This window comes from Leishmania martiniquensis, chromosome 28 (assembly GCF_017916325.1).
Source record: "Leishmania martiniquensis isolate LSCM1 chromosome 28, whole genome shotgun sequence".
Classification (NCBI taxonomy): Eukaryota; Euglenozoa; class Kinetoplastea; order Trypanosomatida; family Trypanosomatidae; genus Leishmania; species Leishmania martiniquensis.
Window position 1 is genome coordinate 1,008,921 of NC_090163.1, and position 17,898 is coordinate 1,026,818.

The following is a 17,898-nucleotide window of genomic DNA, read 5'->3' on the forward strand; positions in this document are numbered from 1 at the left end:
ATCACGGCAGAGCTTCGTGGCCGGACGCGCCCAGTGTAGCAGAACTGTGGAGCAGGAGGATGATGCGGGGGCGGGGAGCGGGGCAGCATCTGGCGCGCGAATGAGAAGCGTCCCGCTGGCGCTTTACGTTGAATGTGCAGAGGGGCGAAGAGCGAGACTCTCTTGTCGAGACAATGAGAGAGGCTCCGCGTCGCTTGTGCGTGCGTGTGTTTGTGTGGGTGTGCGCGCCACTCGTACCCGCTCCTCCCTCTCTGCTGGTATGTATAGTGGACTGGCACTCCCAGCGGTCAAGCCGCAGGCCTGCTACAGTACCTCTCCACCTCTCACCCCCGTTTCTTGCGCTCTTCCCCATGCCTGCGCAACTGATCCCTCCCTTTCTACACACACGCGCACACACACACACACACAAGCACACTGTCTCTTCCCACCAAACTGTGCGCCTCTCTGTTCCATTTTTCTTCTTCTATCCATCCCCTCTGTTGAAGAGTCGCGCGCGTTATTCTGCTTCACTTCATCTTAGATTCGCCACCGAGGGCTGCAAGGCGCCTGGGGCCTTCGCTCAAATCCTTTTCCTCGCCAGGGCTGTCCCACAATCTGTACACCTACCGAGACCCGATAAGAGGCCCCTGCAGACACACACGCACACACACACAAGCACATATATATATGTATTTATATATCTGCGTGCATGTGCATGCGCCACGCTTACCAGCGCCTTAGTGGAACACGTTTCGTGATCATAAACCTTTTAACCGATCCACTCAGTCTTCGTCCAGCCACATTTCTTCCCTTCCGTTGTTGCGGAAGACAAGCCGAGGAGGGAGTGAGGAGAAAGGAGGAGTAGGAGGGAGGCGACTGCGCAGATACTCGCTGCCCTCGTCAGTATTGCTTTTACGTTGGTGTGTCACCATTATCGCCGTCGTCATCGCTGTCGCCATGTTTGCCTCGTCCCACGGTGTGGTCGACCTTGCTTTTGTCCCTGGCAAGGATCACGACCTGTCTGACCTGCCGCTTGGGAAAGCGATGCTACAGGAGGTGGTGCCGGAGGAGGTGCGTGAGTTGAACGTGACGCAGGCACACCTCCGCGGCCTCACCTCCACACCGGGGACTCTCGTCCACCAGATGTTGCAGCACGTGACAGTGCTACGTGCAGCGCACAATGAGGTTAGCCATCTGAACGGCATTGAGGCCTTCTGCGCGCTTGAGGTGCTCGACCTCAGCTACAACCGTCTCCGAGTCGTGGATGCACATGCGGCATCGCTGCTCAAGGCGCTGAAGCAGCTGCGCTCCATAGATTTCTCGCACAACAGCATGCACTTGCTCGACCTGAACGGCTCTTTCGGGGCGCCGTCCTCGCGGCTATCCGGGCCAGGCGCTGGCACAGCGCCGCCATTTTCTACGAACGCTTCCGGTAGTGGCAGGGGTAGCGGTGGCCGCCTCTCCCTCTCCATTGCCGATCCATCTGACGCTTTGCTTTCTCTGACCGCCCTGAACTTATCTCACAACGCGTTCATCGATCTGCCCGACCTGCGCAGCGCGCCGTACCTGCAGGAGCTGAACATGAGTCACAATAAGCTGGACGCCCTGTCTGACTTCGACGCGCGCCTGCCGCTCCTTTCGCTACACTCGCTAGCGCTCCACTCGAATCTGCTGCCGACCGCTACAGCGCTACTGCCCTTGTGCGGCTTGGCGGCCACCCTCAGACATCTGCAGGTCGTTCTCAACCCATTCACGCTGGTCCAAAAGGGCGCCAAGACCGCGAATAGCCGCGCCATCCGCGGGGAATGCGCTGGATTGCCATGGTGCACGTTGGATGAGTCGATGTGGTGGCGCCCTTTCTTGCTATGGCTGTGCCCGCTGCTCGTCACCGTTGACTACGCGGAGTTTACGGCGAGCGAGCGGCGAGTGGCGGGCATCATGCTGTTCCGCGAGAGCGGCTCCCTCTCCACCTCACTTCTGGAATACATGAACCCGCAGCGGAAGGACGAGCTGGAGGCGTACCTGCGGCGCAAGAGTGAGTTCGCCACGCCCCCGCATGACGCAATGACGATCCTACGCAGCCGTGAAGAGGAGGAGGAGACCATGCGGGAGTGCTCTGGGGTTGCATGGGGGGCCGGCGCTGGCGGTGTGGAACAGGTGACTGCGCCCATGTACCGCATGGACCCCTCCCCGATTCTCGCCGCGGCACCCGCGCGTCGCCCCCCCAACGGTGTTTCGAGCGCATCGCCGAGTACGCACCCGAACTCCCTACCGCTCGAAGTTGGCGCGCCATCTGTGACGGAGGCGACGCTGACGGTGCAGTCCTCGCGTAGTGCAGCGAGCCGACCCTCGCCTGGTGCTCACGTCGTGGTGATTTCGCCGGAAACACAGCTTTCCTTGAACCCGAGCTCCAGCGGCGCGCTTTTCACGAGCCATAACCGCCAGCGCATCCAGTCAACCTCCATGGCGACCTTCGTCCGAGCACTGCAGAGGAAGCTGCGGTCGCTAGAGGAGGTAGTGGCGGTTCTGTGGCACGCGGACCTGTCGCGGCGCACTGCGGCTGCTATCGTCATTCAGCGCTTCATGCGCGGCGCGTTGACACGCATGCACCTGTCCGAGGAGGAGGCGGAGAGCTGTCGTTTTATTCGATACCAGCTGCAACAGGCAGCTCAAGCGGCCAGAGGAGCAGTAGCAGCACAGGCTAGCGTCACTGGCGCTGGCGGCTGCAGCAGCGGTGGCACGACAACGAGGGGTGTGAGTCAGCGTCGCTCGTCTTTGGAGCCGGTTGGGGACACCGGCTCCAACATGCAAGAGGTTCTCATCTCCATGCGTAGCCTGCAGGAAGTGATGAGCAGCATGTGGATCGATCTTGGCGAGTACCGCGCAATGGCGGACCGTGAGCAGCGGCGTGCTGCTGTGCTCATACAGCGGCACTACCGCGGGTACCGCGCACGCTGTGAGCACGGGCGAGTTCCAAAGCGGCTTCACTCACAGCCGCCACCCTCGTCGTCCTGCCTCACCGGATGCGAGTGCGCTGCAGAAAGTGCCTCTCTGCGACGCGAGGTGAGCGAGCTGCGACGAGAGGTGGGCGAGCTGCGTGAACTTTTGCAGGAAACGGCGCGCCAGGAGCGGCTGGCCGTCTATAGCGACCCGGAGCGGGCCATCGAGGCCATTGTTCGAAAGCATGAGCAGCGAAGCAACGCCGATCTGCTTGCGAAGCCGAAGTACCGTCAGTGTCCACGCGAGGACAGCCGAGTTCCGGATGCCAGCTCACGCTTCACCGAAGGGACTGTGAGCGACAGCGCGTCGCAGGAGAAGGCGGCGGATGACATTGCCCCGGATCAGGGCTCGCTGAGGAAGGACAACGGCTTCGACGACGGTGTCGCGAGGGCGCCAGCAGCCTGCGACAGCCAACTCGCGGGCGATGCAGCGCTGCCACATGGGGGGCCGGCGACGATGCCACACGCGTCCGAGATGACCTCTTCGCCTGACACCTCTGTGAAAGGGAGATCGGCGCTGAACCACCCGACGCGCGTCACCAAGTTAAAGCCGCACTCAGGCAGCAAGAGCAGCACCACGCGCGTTGGTAAGAACTAGGCAAAGCTGGGCGGGGATGCCGCAGAGCCCGTTCTCGCCTGTCCCCCCCTCCTCCCCATCTCCCTTACGCTGTGCATATATATATATATGTAAACCACCAACGACGTTTTGAGGCTACAGCTTCTCATTGCTCCCGGTAAAAGAGTTGGCGATGGAGGCGGGGACGGCATGCAGTGCCGCCCCTTTTTTCGTCCTGTTGGTGGGGCGTCGCGGCGTTGTTGGTGCCCGAGCTGTCGTGCCTTAGAAAGGCGGGAGGAGCGGAGGCGGGGAACGTGTGCGTGCGTGCGTGCGGGGGGAGAGGAGGGGGCGACGGCGGGGACGGGCTGGCCGATAGAATGACAACTGTGGAGCGCACTGTACTTTCTGTGCGATGGATCTGCGCCTCTCTTCCCCTCAGCTTCCCTCTCTCTGCTCCGCCTCCGAATGTTTTCCCTGCATATGAGCTCTTGTGCGAGCACGAGTACGCGTGCTCGTCGGCGGATGCGCTGCTAAATTCGACGCGCGCCCTCTACACACACGCACGCACAGCGTGAGGGAGAGAGAGAGGAGGGCAGGGGGCGGCGCTCAAGCTCACCTCTCTGCCAGTGCATAACGTCTGCTTCTCTAACCCCTCTCTGTGTGTGTCTGCGAGTGTGTGTATTTGGGGTGGGGTGTGTGTGTGTGGGGGGTGCACGGTCGGTACCACACCCACGCCGCGCGTGAAAGCACAGGGGGGGATGGACAGCAACGACACACACATACACACACACACGCTCAGGAAGCGAAGGAGGCCCTCGCCTGCTGTGCACTTCGTTTGCTCTCCGCGCTGCCTGTGCAAAGTGAGAAGCCGCACGCGCCCTTCAAAGGGCAACTCCCCCCTCCCCTCCCCTCCCTCTCCCCTCTCCCCTCTCCCCTCCCCCCTCACCACCACCACCGCTACGCCTTTGGTGAGCAATTTGTTGGCTTTGCTGATGGCGCGCATGTGCCATGCCGACACGAGTCAGCACTCGTGCTTCTCTCCCTTTATGGGCGCTTCTGAGACCCTTTGCAGAGGGGCGGTGCCGTGGCCCCCCCAACACACCTTTTTTCCTTCACCTTGGGTGAAGCATCACCGTCCGCGTTGCCTCTCTTCTCTGCACACCACTTACCCTCCCCTCCCCCCTCACCATTTCGTTGTCTTCTGCCTTCATGGGCCCATCGGCTGACGCGATGCCGACCCCCCCTCCCTTCCCGGGAAACTTACATTTAGTTTACCGCCCCTTTCTCTCTCCGCGCGCCGGTACGCACGCACTGCCACACAGCCGCCCTCTTATCAACTTTTGCTGCATTGCTGGTGGGGGGACTGTGCGCAGACGCACTGGGGAAGACGAGTGGCTGCACGCGCTCCTACCTTTCTTGCCCTATCCCCCTCCCCCTCAGCCGTGACTGAGGGCTCTCATCGACGAGCTGCGCACACGCATCACAACATACAGAGCAGCGGGCCGCCTGTGCGGTACTGCTCGCCATGGTCGCCACGCTCTCTCACACGCCGCCTCCGGTGGTGGAGAACTTTTACCAGAACAGCTTCAAGCAACTCAGCATGGTGCAGCAGAAGCAAGTGGGGCTGCTTGTAGGGGTGGCCGTAGCAGATGCGGCAGCGCGCCCGCTAAACGGCTACAGCTCGGAGGAGGTCGAGGCGTACCTGAAAAACGCGCTGGAGGAAGCGCATGCGACAGGATCGGTGCGAACCGCCGTGGCTGTGGCAGAGAGCAGCGCCTTGGCGTTTGCGCGTGTGCCACCGCGTGCGATGCAGCAGCGTGGCAACACGGAGCACGACAGTGGAGGCAGATCTCCAGCCGCGTCTTCATCGTCTCGGATCTCTTCTTCTGCCTCCCTCCCTGTCCACTCCTTCACGTATCAGCTCTACTTCGAGATGCTGCGTGCCATGAGCAGCGCACGCGGCGAGTTCGCGGTAGAATACGTCCAGGAGCGCCTTGTCCGCGCGGCTGCAGCGGTGAATGAGCCGAAGACGTTCACCGCCGAGCATGCTTCACTCTTGCACACCCTCTGCACGCTGCTCGCCACCCCCGCCATTTACCCCTATGCCAGCGATGCAGCGCTGCGAGGCTATCTCGAACCCTTTGTTGCGTTTCTTACAGCGTTTTCGAAACCTCTCCAAACGGACAATGCCGACGGTGTCACCAGTGACCAGGCTGACTGGGTGCCGCCTGCTGAGGCTGCTGCCGCCGCCGAGCGTGCCGCAGTGCGGGATTACACCTTTTCCGTACTCGGGGTCGTGCTTCGGCAGCTGCAAAGCAACCCTGATGCTACACGCAACGCAGCATTCATGGCGGTGCCTGGCACGGCTGCGGTCTTCCCGGAAGATGTGCAGCCCTTCGTGCCACCCCCTGTGACCGCGTCTGCCGAGACGCGCGCACGACTCTCGAGCGTCCAGCGAAACCTAGAGACTCGTCCCGCTTCGATCAGTTCCTCGGCCATGGTCAGCTCCCGGTGGCTGCCGCAGCGATGTACTGCAGCGGATGCCGCCACGGTGCGTGAGGGTCTCCGCATCGCTCAAGTTCCTCTTACGTTTTCGCAGGGAGTCGCGCAGGCGATCCGGCTCGGTGGCCCGACGTGCCAGCGGGCTATGCTGGTTGGTGCGCTGCTGGGGGCGAAGCTTGGGGCTCGGTGCATCCCGCTGGAGTGGCTCAGCGCCACAGCCGACCACAAAGCCGTGTCCACGATGTCACTGGAGGTGGCGCAGTGGAGTTGGAATCCCCCGCACCACTAACGCACCAGCTCGCTCTCTCTTGAAGGGTGAAAGATCGTGTACGCAGCGTCACATCCGCTATTCTGCAGAGGCCGTGGCGGGCGCGTACTCGCGATTGTGCACCCACTGCTGGCGCGCGCGCACGCAGTGCAGATGCATCGCTGCTTAACCCATCTTTGCCGGGAGCGCCCTGCAAACGGGGAACCCGCTCCTCCTCTGCGTGAGCAGGACAAGCATGCCTTGTGTACGTGGTCGCTGTTGGGAATGCGCATCTGTGCACATGGAGAGGTGGGCGGGTGGGGCTCAAAGAAACACAGCGCTTGCGCGTGTGTGTGTGTGTGAGTGCGTGATAATGCCGCAGGTATGGGAAACAAAGAAGGCAGCGAGGGAGTCGGGGGCACGCGGCAGCGGTGACGGTGCCTATCCACTCCTCGTTTATGGCAACCCTTTCCCTTCGACTCGGACACGCTGTTGGATGTGCACACGTAAGGAGGAAACACCTCCCTCATCGGCGGGCACTTCGCTAGGTGCACGCACATCCCGTTGACATGCACACAGAAGAAGAGGGCCGGAGCCGTCCTTCTACTGACAGTCTGTGAGCGAGTGAGCGAGAAGCGGCCGGGGGCTGCTCGGTGCACTTAATGAGTGCCGCTGCCGCCTCTTGCGACGGCTTGGCTTCCTCCCTGTGTGAGCTGGGGCCGTTTAGGCATCCTCCGCTCGTCGGTGCACAGACCCTTTGCGGCGCGTTCCGTCCCTCCCCTCTCCTCCTGGTTGACGATTCCCATGACCACTACTACTGGTGTGATTGGAGTGGCTTTCTCCCTCTCCGCCAACCCCCCCCGCGCCGTCTCTTCCCGAGCACCCACCGCACAACGCCGCGAGGTCCTCGCTGCCGGACGCGAAGGGGGGAAGAGGGAGAGGGGGCGCAAGACACAGCAGAGGCAAAGGGGGCCGCACGAAATAGAAACGTACTCAGACACACGCCCATTCAGTGCCCACAGGGACAGGACCGCTCTCTGTACGTCTCAGCTCGACACCCCCTTTTTCCTCTCTTTCCGGCCCGTTTTCGTTGCGGGCTTTGCGTCTCCCTCACCCTCGCTCCGTCCTTCCTCTTCGCGCCCCCCAACACACACATACACACACCAGTGCTCTTCGTCTTCTCTCAGGTGTCAAGAGGCGCGGCTCATGCTGCGTCTTTGGCCGCCATAAGAAGACCGAGACAGCAGCCAAGCGCACCCGCACAGCGGTGCAGACGGGTGCGTCGCGCTGGGCCAAAGCGATACCACCCGAACGCATGACCGAGTGTGCTCGTGCCCCATTTCTGACGACTTGTCGCAGCATCTTCTTGCACTCCCCTCTCTCGTGGCGCGGAGCGACTTACTCAGTGTGCCCTCTTCCGCCTCTCAGCTGTGAATGCTGACTGAGACGCAGCTAAAGCAGGTCGTGCCGCATGACGCGCGCCGCGCACCCGCATCCTCAGAAAAGGCTGCCGGCACCGCACGTGCTGCTGATGCAGTGGGCCATGAGGCGGGATGGAGAGAGCCAAAGAAGGGCGAGCGCGACAGCAGCGCCTTTCGTGGCGGTGGACCCCTTCCACCGATACACACCAGGCTCGCGTCGGCGAGCGAGACCACTGGGGCGTTGCACCCACGAAGGCAACGCCCGCCATCTGGCCGCCAGGAGCTGCAGCAGGTGCCCACATCAGATCGGCGAGCCTTCCCTGGAGCGCTTCCAGCAGTGGTCGAGACGCCTGGCCGGCGTCCCCCGACTGCGCCCGGGGCCCCCGCAGCCTTTAGGAACAGCGATGAACTAGTATCCCCGACTCTCAGCCCAGTGCCTCGGCGGCCCCCGTCCGCTGGCCGCTCCCTAGCGCGTCACCGCCGCGTGCAAGCTTCGTCCTCTCGGCAAGCACGTCAGCCCACCGTCAGCCCGAAGGGCAGGAGCCCCACCTCTGCGCGGGGAGGCGGTGCAGGGCGGACGGAGAGGCGACCTCTCAGCAGCCAGGCCTCACGACGCACAGGGCTCCAGTCATTGAAGCAGGAGGTAGAGAACAACGAGGCGGCTGCCGGCCAGCTGCTACAGGCGGAGCACACCGTCGGAGCGTTGGTGCTGCTGAGCCGCACGCTGAAGAGCGTTCAGGACTATCAAGCCAAGTTTAAAAGTGGGCGCGGTGGGGGCGTCGCGGTTGGCGGCGCTGCGTCAGCGCGCGCTGCCCCGAGCGCGCCGTCATCTGGTGGCCCCGGCACTGCGTGGGCGGCTAAGACCGCCCAGCGGCTTGCTGAGGCGTACACCACCATTGCCACCAATGCCGGTGTGCGGTCCAGCACAGCCGCCGAGCCGATTCAGGTTCAGGAGGCATACTTCCAAGCCGCGATGCGCTACTTGGCGAAGAACTCGGCAGAGGATCTGTTCACTGAGTGGACGGCGGACAGCGCCGCGGCGGCAGAGGAGGGCCGCCCACCCCCGCAGCGGCAGCAGCGCCGCCGCCGGGCAAGGTCGCCGGCGCCGCGTCCAATCCGCGACCCCCCTTCGTGCTTCCCGTCAGGCCGTGTAAGGAAAAGTCGGTGCGGCGATCAGCAGCAGCGCCAGCAACCAGCCGTCGTCCGTCGTCTCCTCCGCTGTGCTGTTCGCACGAATGCTGCTGTGTGCCTCGGCGACGGTGCCACGCCAGGAGGAGAGGCCCGCATTGTCTATGAGCTGCTGAAAGCGCTGGCGGAGTCCGACAGCGAGTGGAGCATGTCGGTGCTGTACAACTTGGCGGTGGCCTTTCTTCGGGTCGGCAGCTACGACGATGCAGCGGAGGCGATGGCGCGGTTCATGGAGCTGAGCTGGCATTATCTTGCGTGCGCGCAGCCTCTGCAGGGGACTGACGATGCCGGCGACGCTTGCAGTGCCGCCGCGGCTGTGCACGCGCATGCGGCGCTGCAGCTGATTCGCGGCCACCACTTCATCGCTGCCATGGCGGCCTGGTGTGAACCCCAGGGCCCCACAGAGCTGTATCACTGCGAGCTCGCCAGCGCCTGCGCGGAGCGGTACCTGAGCGGTGCCGACGAGGCACAGCGGGCGTGCCAACGCCGTCTTGCCGCAGCTCAGGCGAGGGCCAATGCTGGTGCCAGCACCGCAGAGACACACCCCATGACCGCAGCGAATGGGCCCCCAACGCGGCTGCTGCTGCCGTATGTGCCGCAGGAGCTGCTTCTTTCCTGCCCCTCGTCGACCGCGGCCGCGGGAATGGGTGGTGCTACACCCACTACTGTCACGATGCACGAGCTGGTTGAGGCGCTCACCACCTCACCCTCATTCAGCGCCTCTCTGCCGGCGGAGGTGAGGGCGTATGTGCGGGAAGTCCAAAAGGGAGCGCCCCTGCGGTACTGGGCAAGTGTGGCTCTGCGCGCTGGTGCGTCACCGCCACCCCTGTCTGCGGCCATCGCCGCCTCAACAGCTGCGCCGATTCCGCCAATCCTCGTGGCTCTGCTGTGCCACGGAAAAGGGGGTGACAGCGTGTGGGCGCGGCAGTCCTGGATGGTGTCGCCGGTGAGCAGAGACGGTGCGGACGACGTCTCGGACTCACTTCGGCAACTCATCTTCGCAGCAACAACGGCAGGCACAAGCGCCGACTCGATGAATGCCTTGGCGTCACTGCGCCTCGACGTGGCGCTCGTGGAGCACGCAAATGGTGCTGCCTCACTAAACAAGGCCACAGCGGTGACGCTGAATCGTGAGCTCAGCGCTTCATCGGGTGCGACGAGTCCTTGCAAGCCTAGCAGGCCAGCACCGCTCTTCGTCACCACTCTTCCCAGCAGTGCGTACGACCGGTACCGCAGACTCCGTGACGGCATCGTCACCCAGCTGGAGAATGCGGAGCAGATGGAGCAGCATGAAGCAGGTGTGGCCGATGAATCGCCGCCGCTTGCCGTGATGTGCGACGACGAACGCCCTCTCTCTAGCTCCACAGTCTCGCCAAAGCGCCCGTCGGCAGATGCATCCGCCGCACCGTCGCGCAGGCGACGTGTGACAGCGCTGCTCGTTGGCGCAACGAGCGCCGCCACTTCTCCGGCAGCTTCGTTGTCGCGCGAGGGCCAGGGTAGCTCTGCGACCGGCGCATTTGGTCTTGGGGAGGAAGAGGCGGTGGAGCGCAGCAGCGGGAGGAGCGACGCCACCGCAGCCGTGCTCGATCCTGCGCTGCTTGCCATACCTGTCCGACCCTCGGAGCTGCTGCGGCAGCTGGACTTGGAGACGGAAGTGCGCTACTCCCGTCTCGTTGCGGATCCGCTCGCAGATGTGCGGCGGGCCGCCTCTACGTGCGTGCAGGCATGGTGGCGGATGCAGCTTGCACGGCAGGCGCGGCGCCGGCGTGCGGCTGATGTCGAGGCTTGCCTTCGCCGAGGCGCTGCCGCTGCCCGAATCCAGATCGCTTATCGGCACTGGAAAGAGTGCGTGCCTGCCAAGATGGAGCTGCGCCGCCTGCGTGCCCATCGAGAGCGAGTGCGATGCGTCATCATCTTCCAAGCCTTTGTGCAACAGCGTGCCAGTGTGGAAGTGTGGGGACGCGCCTGCTTGGTGTGGTACAGGAGCCTCGTGTTGCAGCGGAAGATCGAGGTACGACGAGCGGCTGCCACCGTCACTCTCCAGAGCTGGTGGCGAATGCACCTGGCACGCAGGCAGCTGTGCAACTCCGTGACCGCCGCCATTCGCCTTCAGTGTGCGTGGCGCTGTTTACTGGCACGGCGTGAGCTGCGCACCCGCCGCGTGCACCGTCGCCTGGCGCAGGAGCAGTGGCGACATGAGCGAATACCACAAATCATTTTTGTGCAGCGTTGGTGGCGCGCCTGTCGGTCTCGGTGGGCGGTTGGCGACCTGCTCTGCCGGATGCAGCGCTCCGTGGAGGAGTACCTGACGGCACAGCAGTCGAACTACGACGCAGCCATGCGCACGCATCTGCGCAGTGTGGAGAACGTCGAAGCAGGAATGCGCTGCGTCTTGGGAGTGCTGGCAGGCGCGCGAGACCGCCGCGGGCTCGCTCAGCTGTTCACGCACGCGCGGGTACGGCAACGCGCTGTACACAGGTTTGTACTCCGGTGGCGCGGTCGAGAAGCGCTGCTGCAGCTGCGGTGGGACCGGGCTGCGGCGCTGGCTCTGCAGAGGCGACGAGAGGAAGTCGCGGTGGCAACAAGAACTTTGCAGTCGTGGGCTCGCATGTGGCTGCCGCGCCGCCGCGCCGCTCGGGAGTGCGCCGACAGAAACCGCCTACAGGCGCAGGCGCTGAAGATTGTGAGGGCCTTTCGCTGCCACCGCGCGCGACAAGCGTTTGCCAACGGGCGAGCGCAGCGGTGCATGCGCGGTGCGGATCGCCATCTTGCCGAGAAGCAGAACGACGCTGCAGTGCGCATTCAAGCGACATGGCGCATGCACCGCACGCGTCGAGAGCTGTTCGATCTATTAAAGTTTATGCTGAGGGACCGGCACGCGTACGCGACGGCGGTGCAGCGCCTCTGGAGAGGGCACTTCGCGCGAGCGGTGCTCGCCCCTCAGCAAGGGGCTCGATCCACGGAACGTGAGGCCCACCTGCAGCATCGCTCAGTGCTTCAGTGTGCCGCTGTTCGGGTGCAGTCTTTCTACCGCATGTACCGCGTTCGTATACAGCTGCTACGACTTGGCGTGCAGCTACCTCCAACTTCTATGTACCGCATTGCCGCCGCTCGCCGCATCCAGACATGTTGGCGCGCCTATGCTGGCTACCAGTGCGTGTCCCGGGCTCGGCTGCAGCGCAGCTACGCACTCAAGCAGGCGCACTCACAGGAAACATTGCATGCATACGCTACCCTCATCCAAGCCGCTGCTCGATCGTACCTGATGCGCCGTGGCCGGCTGCCTCGACCTGAGCCGCCTATGGAGGCGCTCGCGACTGTAGCGGCGCCTAGCGAAGTCCTTGTCCCAAGCCCTCCTCCCGCCTCTCGCGTGGGTGCGGTTGCCGAATCTAGCGCGGCCGCTCTTCATAGCGCCGCTTTCTCTGAGCACAAAATAGTAGCCGAGTCGGCCTCGCTGGCACCTGTGAGAGAGCCGAGTATCGCTGCGCAGACGGCCGCCGGACCCATTCGTAGCAGCTGCGGCGCTGCCGTAGTGACGCACGCCGCTCTGTGCGACGTTGGCGATGGACCCGCCTTCCCACGGCTCGTCCCCTCTGATACTCCGGCCCTGAAGTGTGGGAGTGTGGAGAAAAGATCTCGCAGCGCAGCCTCCCTCTCCTGCCTGACCAACACTCTAGATAAGCTGCGTCAGAGGTTGCAGAGCGACAGCACCGGGTCGGTCCGTAGCGCGCAGCGCCCGCTCTCCTCGGCAAGTGAAAGATCGGGGGCAGAGTCTCATGAGCTCGTCGTGGCATCGGGTGAGGTGGGACGCGTGAGCTTCCCGACGAAGGGCTCTGCCGCTCAAGCGTTCGCCTATTCGGCCGATTCCAAGTTGAGCGATCAAGCCGCGACAAGGCCTCCTGCGCCGCAGTGCAGCACTCAGTGCCCTTCTTCGCTCTGCCACCACACTCCGCAGGAGGTGGAGGCCGCGACGCGCATTCAAGCCTTATGGCGCGGCTACCACGTGCGCTCCACCATCGGGATTTGCAACGAATACCGCGCAGAGGTCGAGGGGGAGGAGGTGGTGGTGGCCAGGGAAGGCAGCAGGTGATCCTGCACACTCTCTTTTTTTTCTGAGGTACGGCAGACAGCGGTGGGGCCGTCGCTCGTCATGCGTGGTGTGCACAAGAGGCTCCCCTCTCGAAGGTCGTAGTCTTCTCATCTCGCGTGTCTCACCTTCTCTCTGTCTCCGCCTGTGCGTGAGATATGCCCGCATATGTATCCCACAGACCTTTGCCTTAGCCGGTGCGCCATAGGGTGCACCAACTCGCACACAGCTCGTCGACTCATTTTTTTTTTCTACATGGACTCTCGATGTAAAGGAAACTGGCCAGGAGGGAGGAGGAGGAGTAGGAGTAGGAGGGGATGGAGGAGCGAAGTGGCGTGGCACCATCAACGGCAGCAACTTCTCACTCCCCCCTTATTTTCCCTCTGTACCTTAGCGCTTCTTTTTTTTTTCTTGGTAGCGTGAAGCTCACTGAAGTCTGCGCATACATGCGCCGCCTTCTCGTCGCTCTCCCCCTTTTCCCGGTGAATACACACAGACGCGCGTGCACACACATATATATATATCTGTGCCTGTGCCAGTCTTTCTCTCTGTGTGGGTGTGCACCTCTTTTTCTGTGACTTATCTTGTCCGTTTTCTGCGTGCGCTTTGCCAGACTGGACACGCGCAGGTGCGCCTCCGACTTATCGCATCTGAGAGAAAATATCGAATGCCCTCTCGAGCGAGCGAGAGAGAGGGCAGCACCAGCAGCGGGCCTCTTTCGTGTCTTTGAGTGTGCTCTCTCTCTCGCTCGCTCGTACACGTCCTTCGCCGCGTGGCTCGGATGTGGGGCATACCAGCTGACACTCGCTGCTGGGACGACAGAGTGCAGTCCAACCAGAGCACATTTGCATCGGTGCTGACGTGCACCTCTGTCGTATGTACTGCTGTACCGCGCATGGTGGCTCTGCATGCGCATGGACACCCCTCTCCCCCCGTGGCGATGCCGCTTTCCTCCCCTCCGCTCCCCTCCCCCCGCGCACACTTACACGCGTACACACAATTGATCACGCGAGCTTCGAACCGCAGCTTCACCACCGCAACACACACACACACACACAAAGTATCTGAACCGACCGCTGCGCGCGCGCTCTTCCTCCCTCCCCTCCCCTTCTTTCCCTTTCGCACTCACTAACGCCACTTCAACCACGATGGTGGACGCGGGCTCTCGCTACGATGAGGATGAAGAAGAAGACGTCCTGCCCTTCGAGGGCCTCGACAAGGCGTCGGCGCTGCAGGAGTGCCGCGTCTTCAACAAGGTCCCGCTGGACGAGGATGGGTCCATCCGAGCCATGACGCAGGTACTGTACCTCTTGTCCATCGGCGTGCACCTCACCGAGGCTGAGGCGACGGACATCTTCTTCATGTCCACCAAGCTCATGCAGTCCAACTACGCAAAGTTGCGGCGCCTCCAGTACATACTGATGAAGGAGCTCAGCCCGCTCGTGGAGCAGAGCTTCATCGCGTCGAACGCGCTCATGACGGATATTAAGAAGAAGGGCGACTCGGATAAGAGCAGCGCCATCCGCGCGCTATACACCATTATGGACAGCAGCATGTACAACTCCATGGACCGCACTATTGTGGAGTGCATGACGTCGCGCAACCCAAGCGTAGTAACAGCGGCACTGGTGACCGGCATCCACATGTCCAACACCCTCCCGGAGATGCCACGCAAGTGGGCGACGCAGCTGAACGAGGTGCTGCGCGACCGCTCCAAGGCCCAGTACCCTGCCATTGCGCTGCTCCACAAGATGCGTAACAACGACCGACTCTCCGTAGACCGGCTCATCGAGGATGCCCAGGCCGGCCGCATCCGATCATCGCTCGCGGTCTGCCTGGTCATCAAGATGTGCACGGAGCTGATGCAGGACGACTTCAGCGGCTCCCTCGAGATTTACAAGTTCGTCACCTCCATGCTGCATCGCAGCGACATGATCGCCTTCGAGGCCGCCAAGTCGATCGCATCTTTGCGTAACGTCTCCGACAAGGAACTGGCGCCGGTTGTGACGGTGCTCCAGCTGTATCTGACCTCGCAGAATCAGGTGCTCCGCTTTGCTGCCGCGTACTTGCTCGGCTGCATCTCGACCACGCACCCGACCGCCGTCGCACCGATCAACGCGGAGATGGAGGCGCTCGCGCTGGATTCGAATCGCGTCATTGCCACCCTCGCTATCACGTCCTTGCTGAAGACCGGCACAGAGGGCACCATTGCACGAATGCTGACCCAACTGTCCTCGGGCAGCTACATGAGTGAGCTCGGTGACGAGTTGAAGCTAACGATTGTGGATGCCATGCGTGTGCTGAACGCCAAGTTCCCAAGCAAGTACGAGACGCTGCTGGCCTTCCTCTTCCGAGCTCTCAGCGATGAGGGCAGCAGCTCGTTGAAGCAAAGTGTGGTGGATGCGATGCTGGACATCTCCACGTCCAACCCGAGCTCCAAGGAGGTCGTGCTCACGCACTTGGCCGAGTTTATCGACGACTGCGAGTTCTCGCAGATCACAAAGCGAGTCTTGATGCACCTCGGCGAGGGTGTCCCGCACTGCTCCAACCCGCGCCGCTTCGTGCGCTACGTCTACAACCACGCCACGTTGGAGAAGCCTGAGGTCCGCGCTGTCGCAGTGACGACCCTTGCCAAGATCGCTGCAGGCGTGCCGTCCCTGCGCCGCTCCATCGTCGCGCTCCTGAAGCGCTCTTGCAGCGACTCCGACGACGAGGTTCGCGACCGCGCCGTGCTGTATACGAAGCTGTTTTTGCAGAAGGACGAAGCACTCGTGCGCACGTACGTCGAGGACGTTGCGGCGGCGGCGTTGCAGCACCGGAATGCACTTCGAGACGCGGCCAAAAAGATGTCGGTGGACGGCGCTATAGGCGGCCTCACTTCGGTGGATATGATGGCTGCCATCGCAGCTGCACCAGATAACACGATTTCCTTTGGAATGGCGCTCCCGACGCCGGCCGTCCTACAAGGTCGCGATGCCTTGCATCACGTCAAGCAGCTGCGGGAGCTGGGGGAGCCGGCGAGGAGCACGGAGCCGTCTCTCATTACGGAGGCCGACAACGAGTACGTCGTCTCCGTCATGAAGCACATATACCCGGCGCACGTGGTGTTGCAGTTCAAGGTAAAGAACATGATGGACCACATGCTCTTCAAAAAGGTGCTTGTCATGACCAACACGGAGGAGCTGGAGGTGGAGCCGCTCTACGCGATTCCGATTGAGAGCATTCGCCCGGGGGAGACCCGGTACGGGTACGTGGTGCTCCAATACGCGCCGAGTAACTTTCCAAGCGGCACGGTGGAGCCGACGTTCCGCTTCTCCATGGCCGAGAGCGAGGACGAGGAGGCCGGGGAGCAGGATGAGTACCCGATGGAGAGCTTTGACGTGGACGTGAGCGACTTCGTTACCCCAATGAACTTGGGCAACGAAATGGACAGCAAGTGGGCAGAGCAGGAGGGCAACGAGACAGCTGGCACCTTCGCGCTCCACTCGATGAAGAACCTGACGGAGGCAGCGCAGCAGCTGGCAGACTTCTTCGGGATGTACATTGAAGGCGGCGTCCCGGAGAAGATAACCACGACCTCGCACGTGCTGAGGATGGCGGGTGTTTTGGCTGACGAGGATCGCACACTCGTGCTGGTGCAGGCGAAGGTGTTCATTTCAACCGACAACCGCGTTGCACTACATTTAGCACTGCGTGGTGGGTCCGTGGACGTTCGCGAGTACCTTGCGAACGCCCTGCTGAGCTAAGGTGGGTACTGCGGAAGGGAAGAGAGGGAGGGGTCGAAAATGGTGTGCGCACCTGGCCTCCACACCTCACTTCCGTTCTCGGCTACAGCCCCCCTCCCCTCTCTCTCTGCCTTTGTGCGTGTGCGCCCGCTGCAGGCGGACGCTCCGCCCTTTCGTTGCTTTCGGCCGCTCACTCGGCTCTCTCTCTTTTTTCCTTTGCCGCGTGTGCCGTCGTCTCTCCCGCCGCGTTGTTTTCCTCTCGAGGGCCTCTCCCCCATTTGCCTTTGCAGTCTCGACGCCGGCATCCGGCGGGTGCCGCATGGCGCTCCCTCCTCTCCTTCCTCACGCGCCGTGACGCTGGTGCTCCATCCCAGACAAAGGACGCCATGCACGTGGCATGCGCCTCTCCCACCCACCCACGCCCACTTATCCGTTCCCCTTGTAGCAGCTCCTCCGTTGCCCTCACGCGGGCGCGCCTGCGCCTCGGTAAGCTTTACAGAGCGCTTGGTTCTCGGCTGCGCATCCGAGGAGGAAAGGGTGCGCCCTGACAGGGTGAGGAGAGGCGGATGGCGGTGTCTGCGAGGCGCGAGTGCCATATCAGAGCGGCGGAAGCGTGCGGTGTGGGGATGGTGCGCTCCACTGAGTTCGGAGTAGTATAGAAGCCGTCGATGAGTTTCAGCGAGAGGACAGAGGACATCTACAGAGCTGTCGGTGCCTCTGTCCTCTGCTCGTCCCCTCTCTCCGCCTCTCTTTCTCCCTTCTCAGACGTTGGGCTTCTTTCTGCGTGTGCAGACGTGCCATCTGCGCCTGCTATGCTGAATCGTGTGATGGAAGGAAAGAGAGAGGGAGCGAAGCGGAGGTGGGGGGCAGAGGGGGCGCGTGGCCGGGGTGTCTCCGTCGCCTGTATCGTCTCCCCCCTTTGTTGCCCGGGAGCGTTGAGGCAGCGGTGGTCATGATGGCGGTAGAAAAAGGTTTGTATGGGTCTAGTGAATAAGGCGCGGTGTGCTCTGTCTCTTTGGCATGCGCGTTGGGCCAGGCCTCCCCGCTGTGGTGGTGGCGGCCACGGCGCGCCTCTCTCGCACGTGAGGGGAGGCGAAGGGCGTTTGGGGTGCTCAACGAAAAAGGCGGCGGAGGCACGCAGAAGAAAACGAACAGCTGAGAAGCTGAGGTCCATTGGGGCGCTTCGATCCCCAC

General features: G+C 62.7%; 4 protein-coding genes across 4 annotated transcripts; all 4 read left to right on the plus strand.

The window, feature by feature from the left end:
- Positions 1–936: 936 nt before the first annotated feature.
- LSCM1_03295 (uncharacterized protein) lies at positions 937–3,576 on the plus strand (the record flags this gene model as incomplete). Its single annotated transcript, XM_067320841.1, has 1 exon — positions 937–3,576. One exon carries the CDS (start codon positions 937–939, stop codon positions 3,574–3,576), a length of 2,640 nt encoding a protein of 879 aa, XP_067177451.1.
- A 1,483-nt stretch (positions 3,577–5,059) lies between these two features.
- Positions 5,060–6,325, plus strand: LSCM1_03296 (uncharacterized protein; the record flags this gene model as incomplete). Its single annotated transcript, XM_067320842.1, has 1 exon — positions 5,060–6,325. The coding sequence occupies one exon, from the start codon at positions 5,060–5,062 to the stop codon at positions 6,323–6,325; it is 1,266 nt and encodes a 421-aa protein (XP_067177452.1).
- A 1,392-nt stretch (positions 6,326–7,717) lies between these two features.
- On the plus strand, positions 7,718–12,982 carry LSCM1_03297 (uncharacterized protein; the record flags this gene model as incomplete). Its single annotated transcript, XM_067320843.1, has 1 exon — positions 7,718–12,982. The coding sequence occupies one exon, from the start codon at positions 7,718–7,720 to the stop codon at positions 12,980–12,982; it is 5,265 nt and encodes a 1,754-aa protein (XP_067177453.1).
- Positions 12,983–14,127: 1,145 nt separating this feature from the next.
- Positions 14,128–16,725, plus strand: LSCM1_03298 (uncharacterized protein; the record flags this gene model as incomplete). Its single annotated transcript, XM_067320844.1, has 1 exon — positions 14,128–16,725. The coding sequence occupies one exon, from the start codon at positions 14,128–14,130 to the stop codon at positions 16,723–16,725; it is 2,598 nt and encodes an 865-aa protein (XP_067177454.1).
- Positions 16,726–17,898: the final 1,173 nt, after the last annotated feature.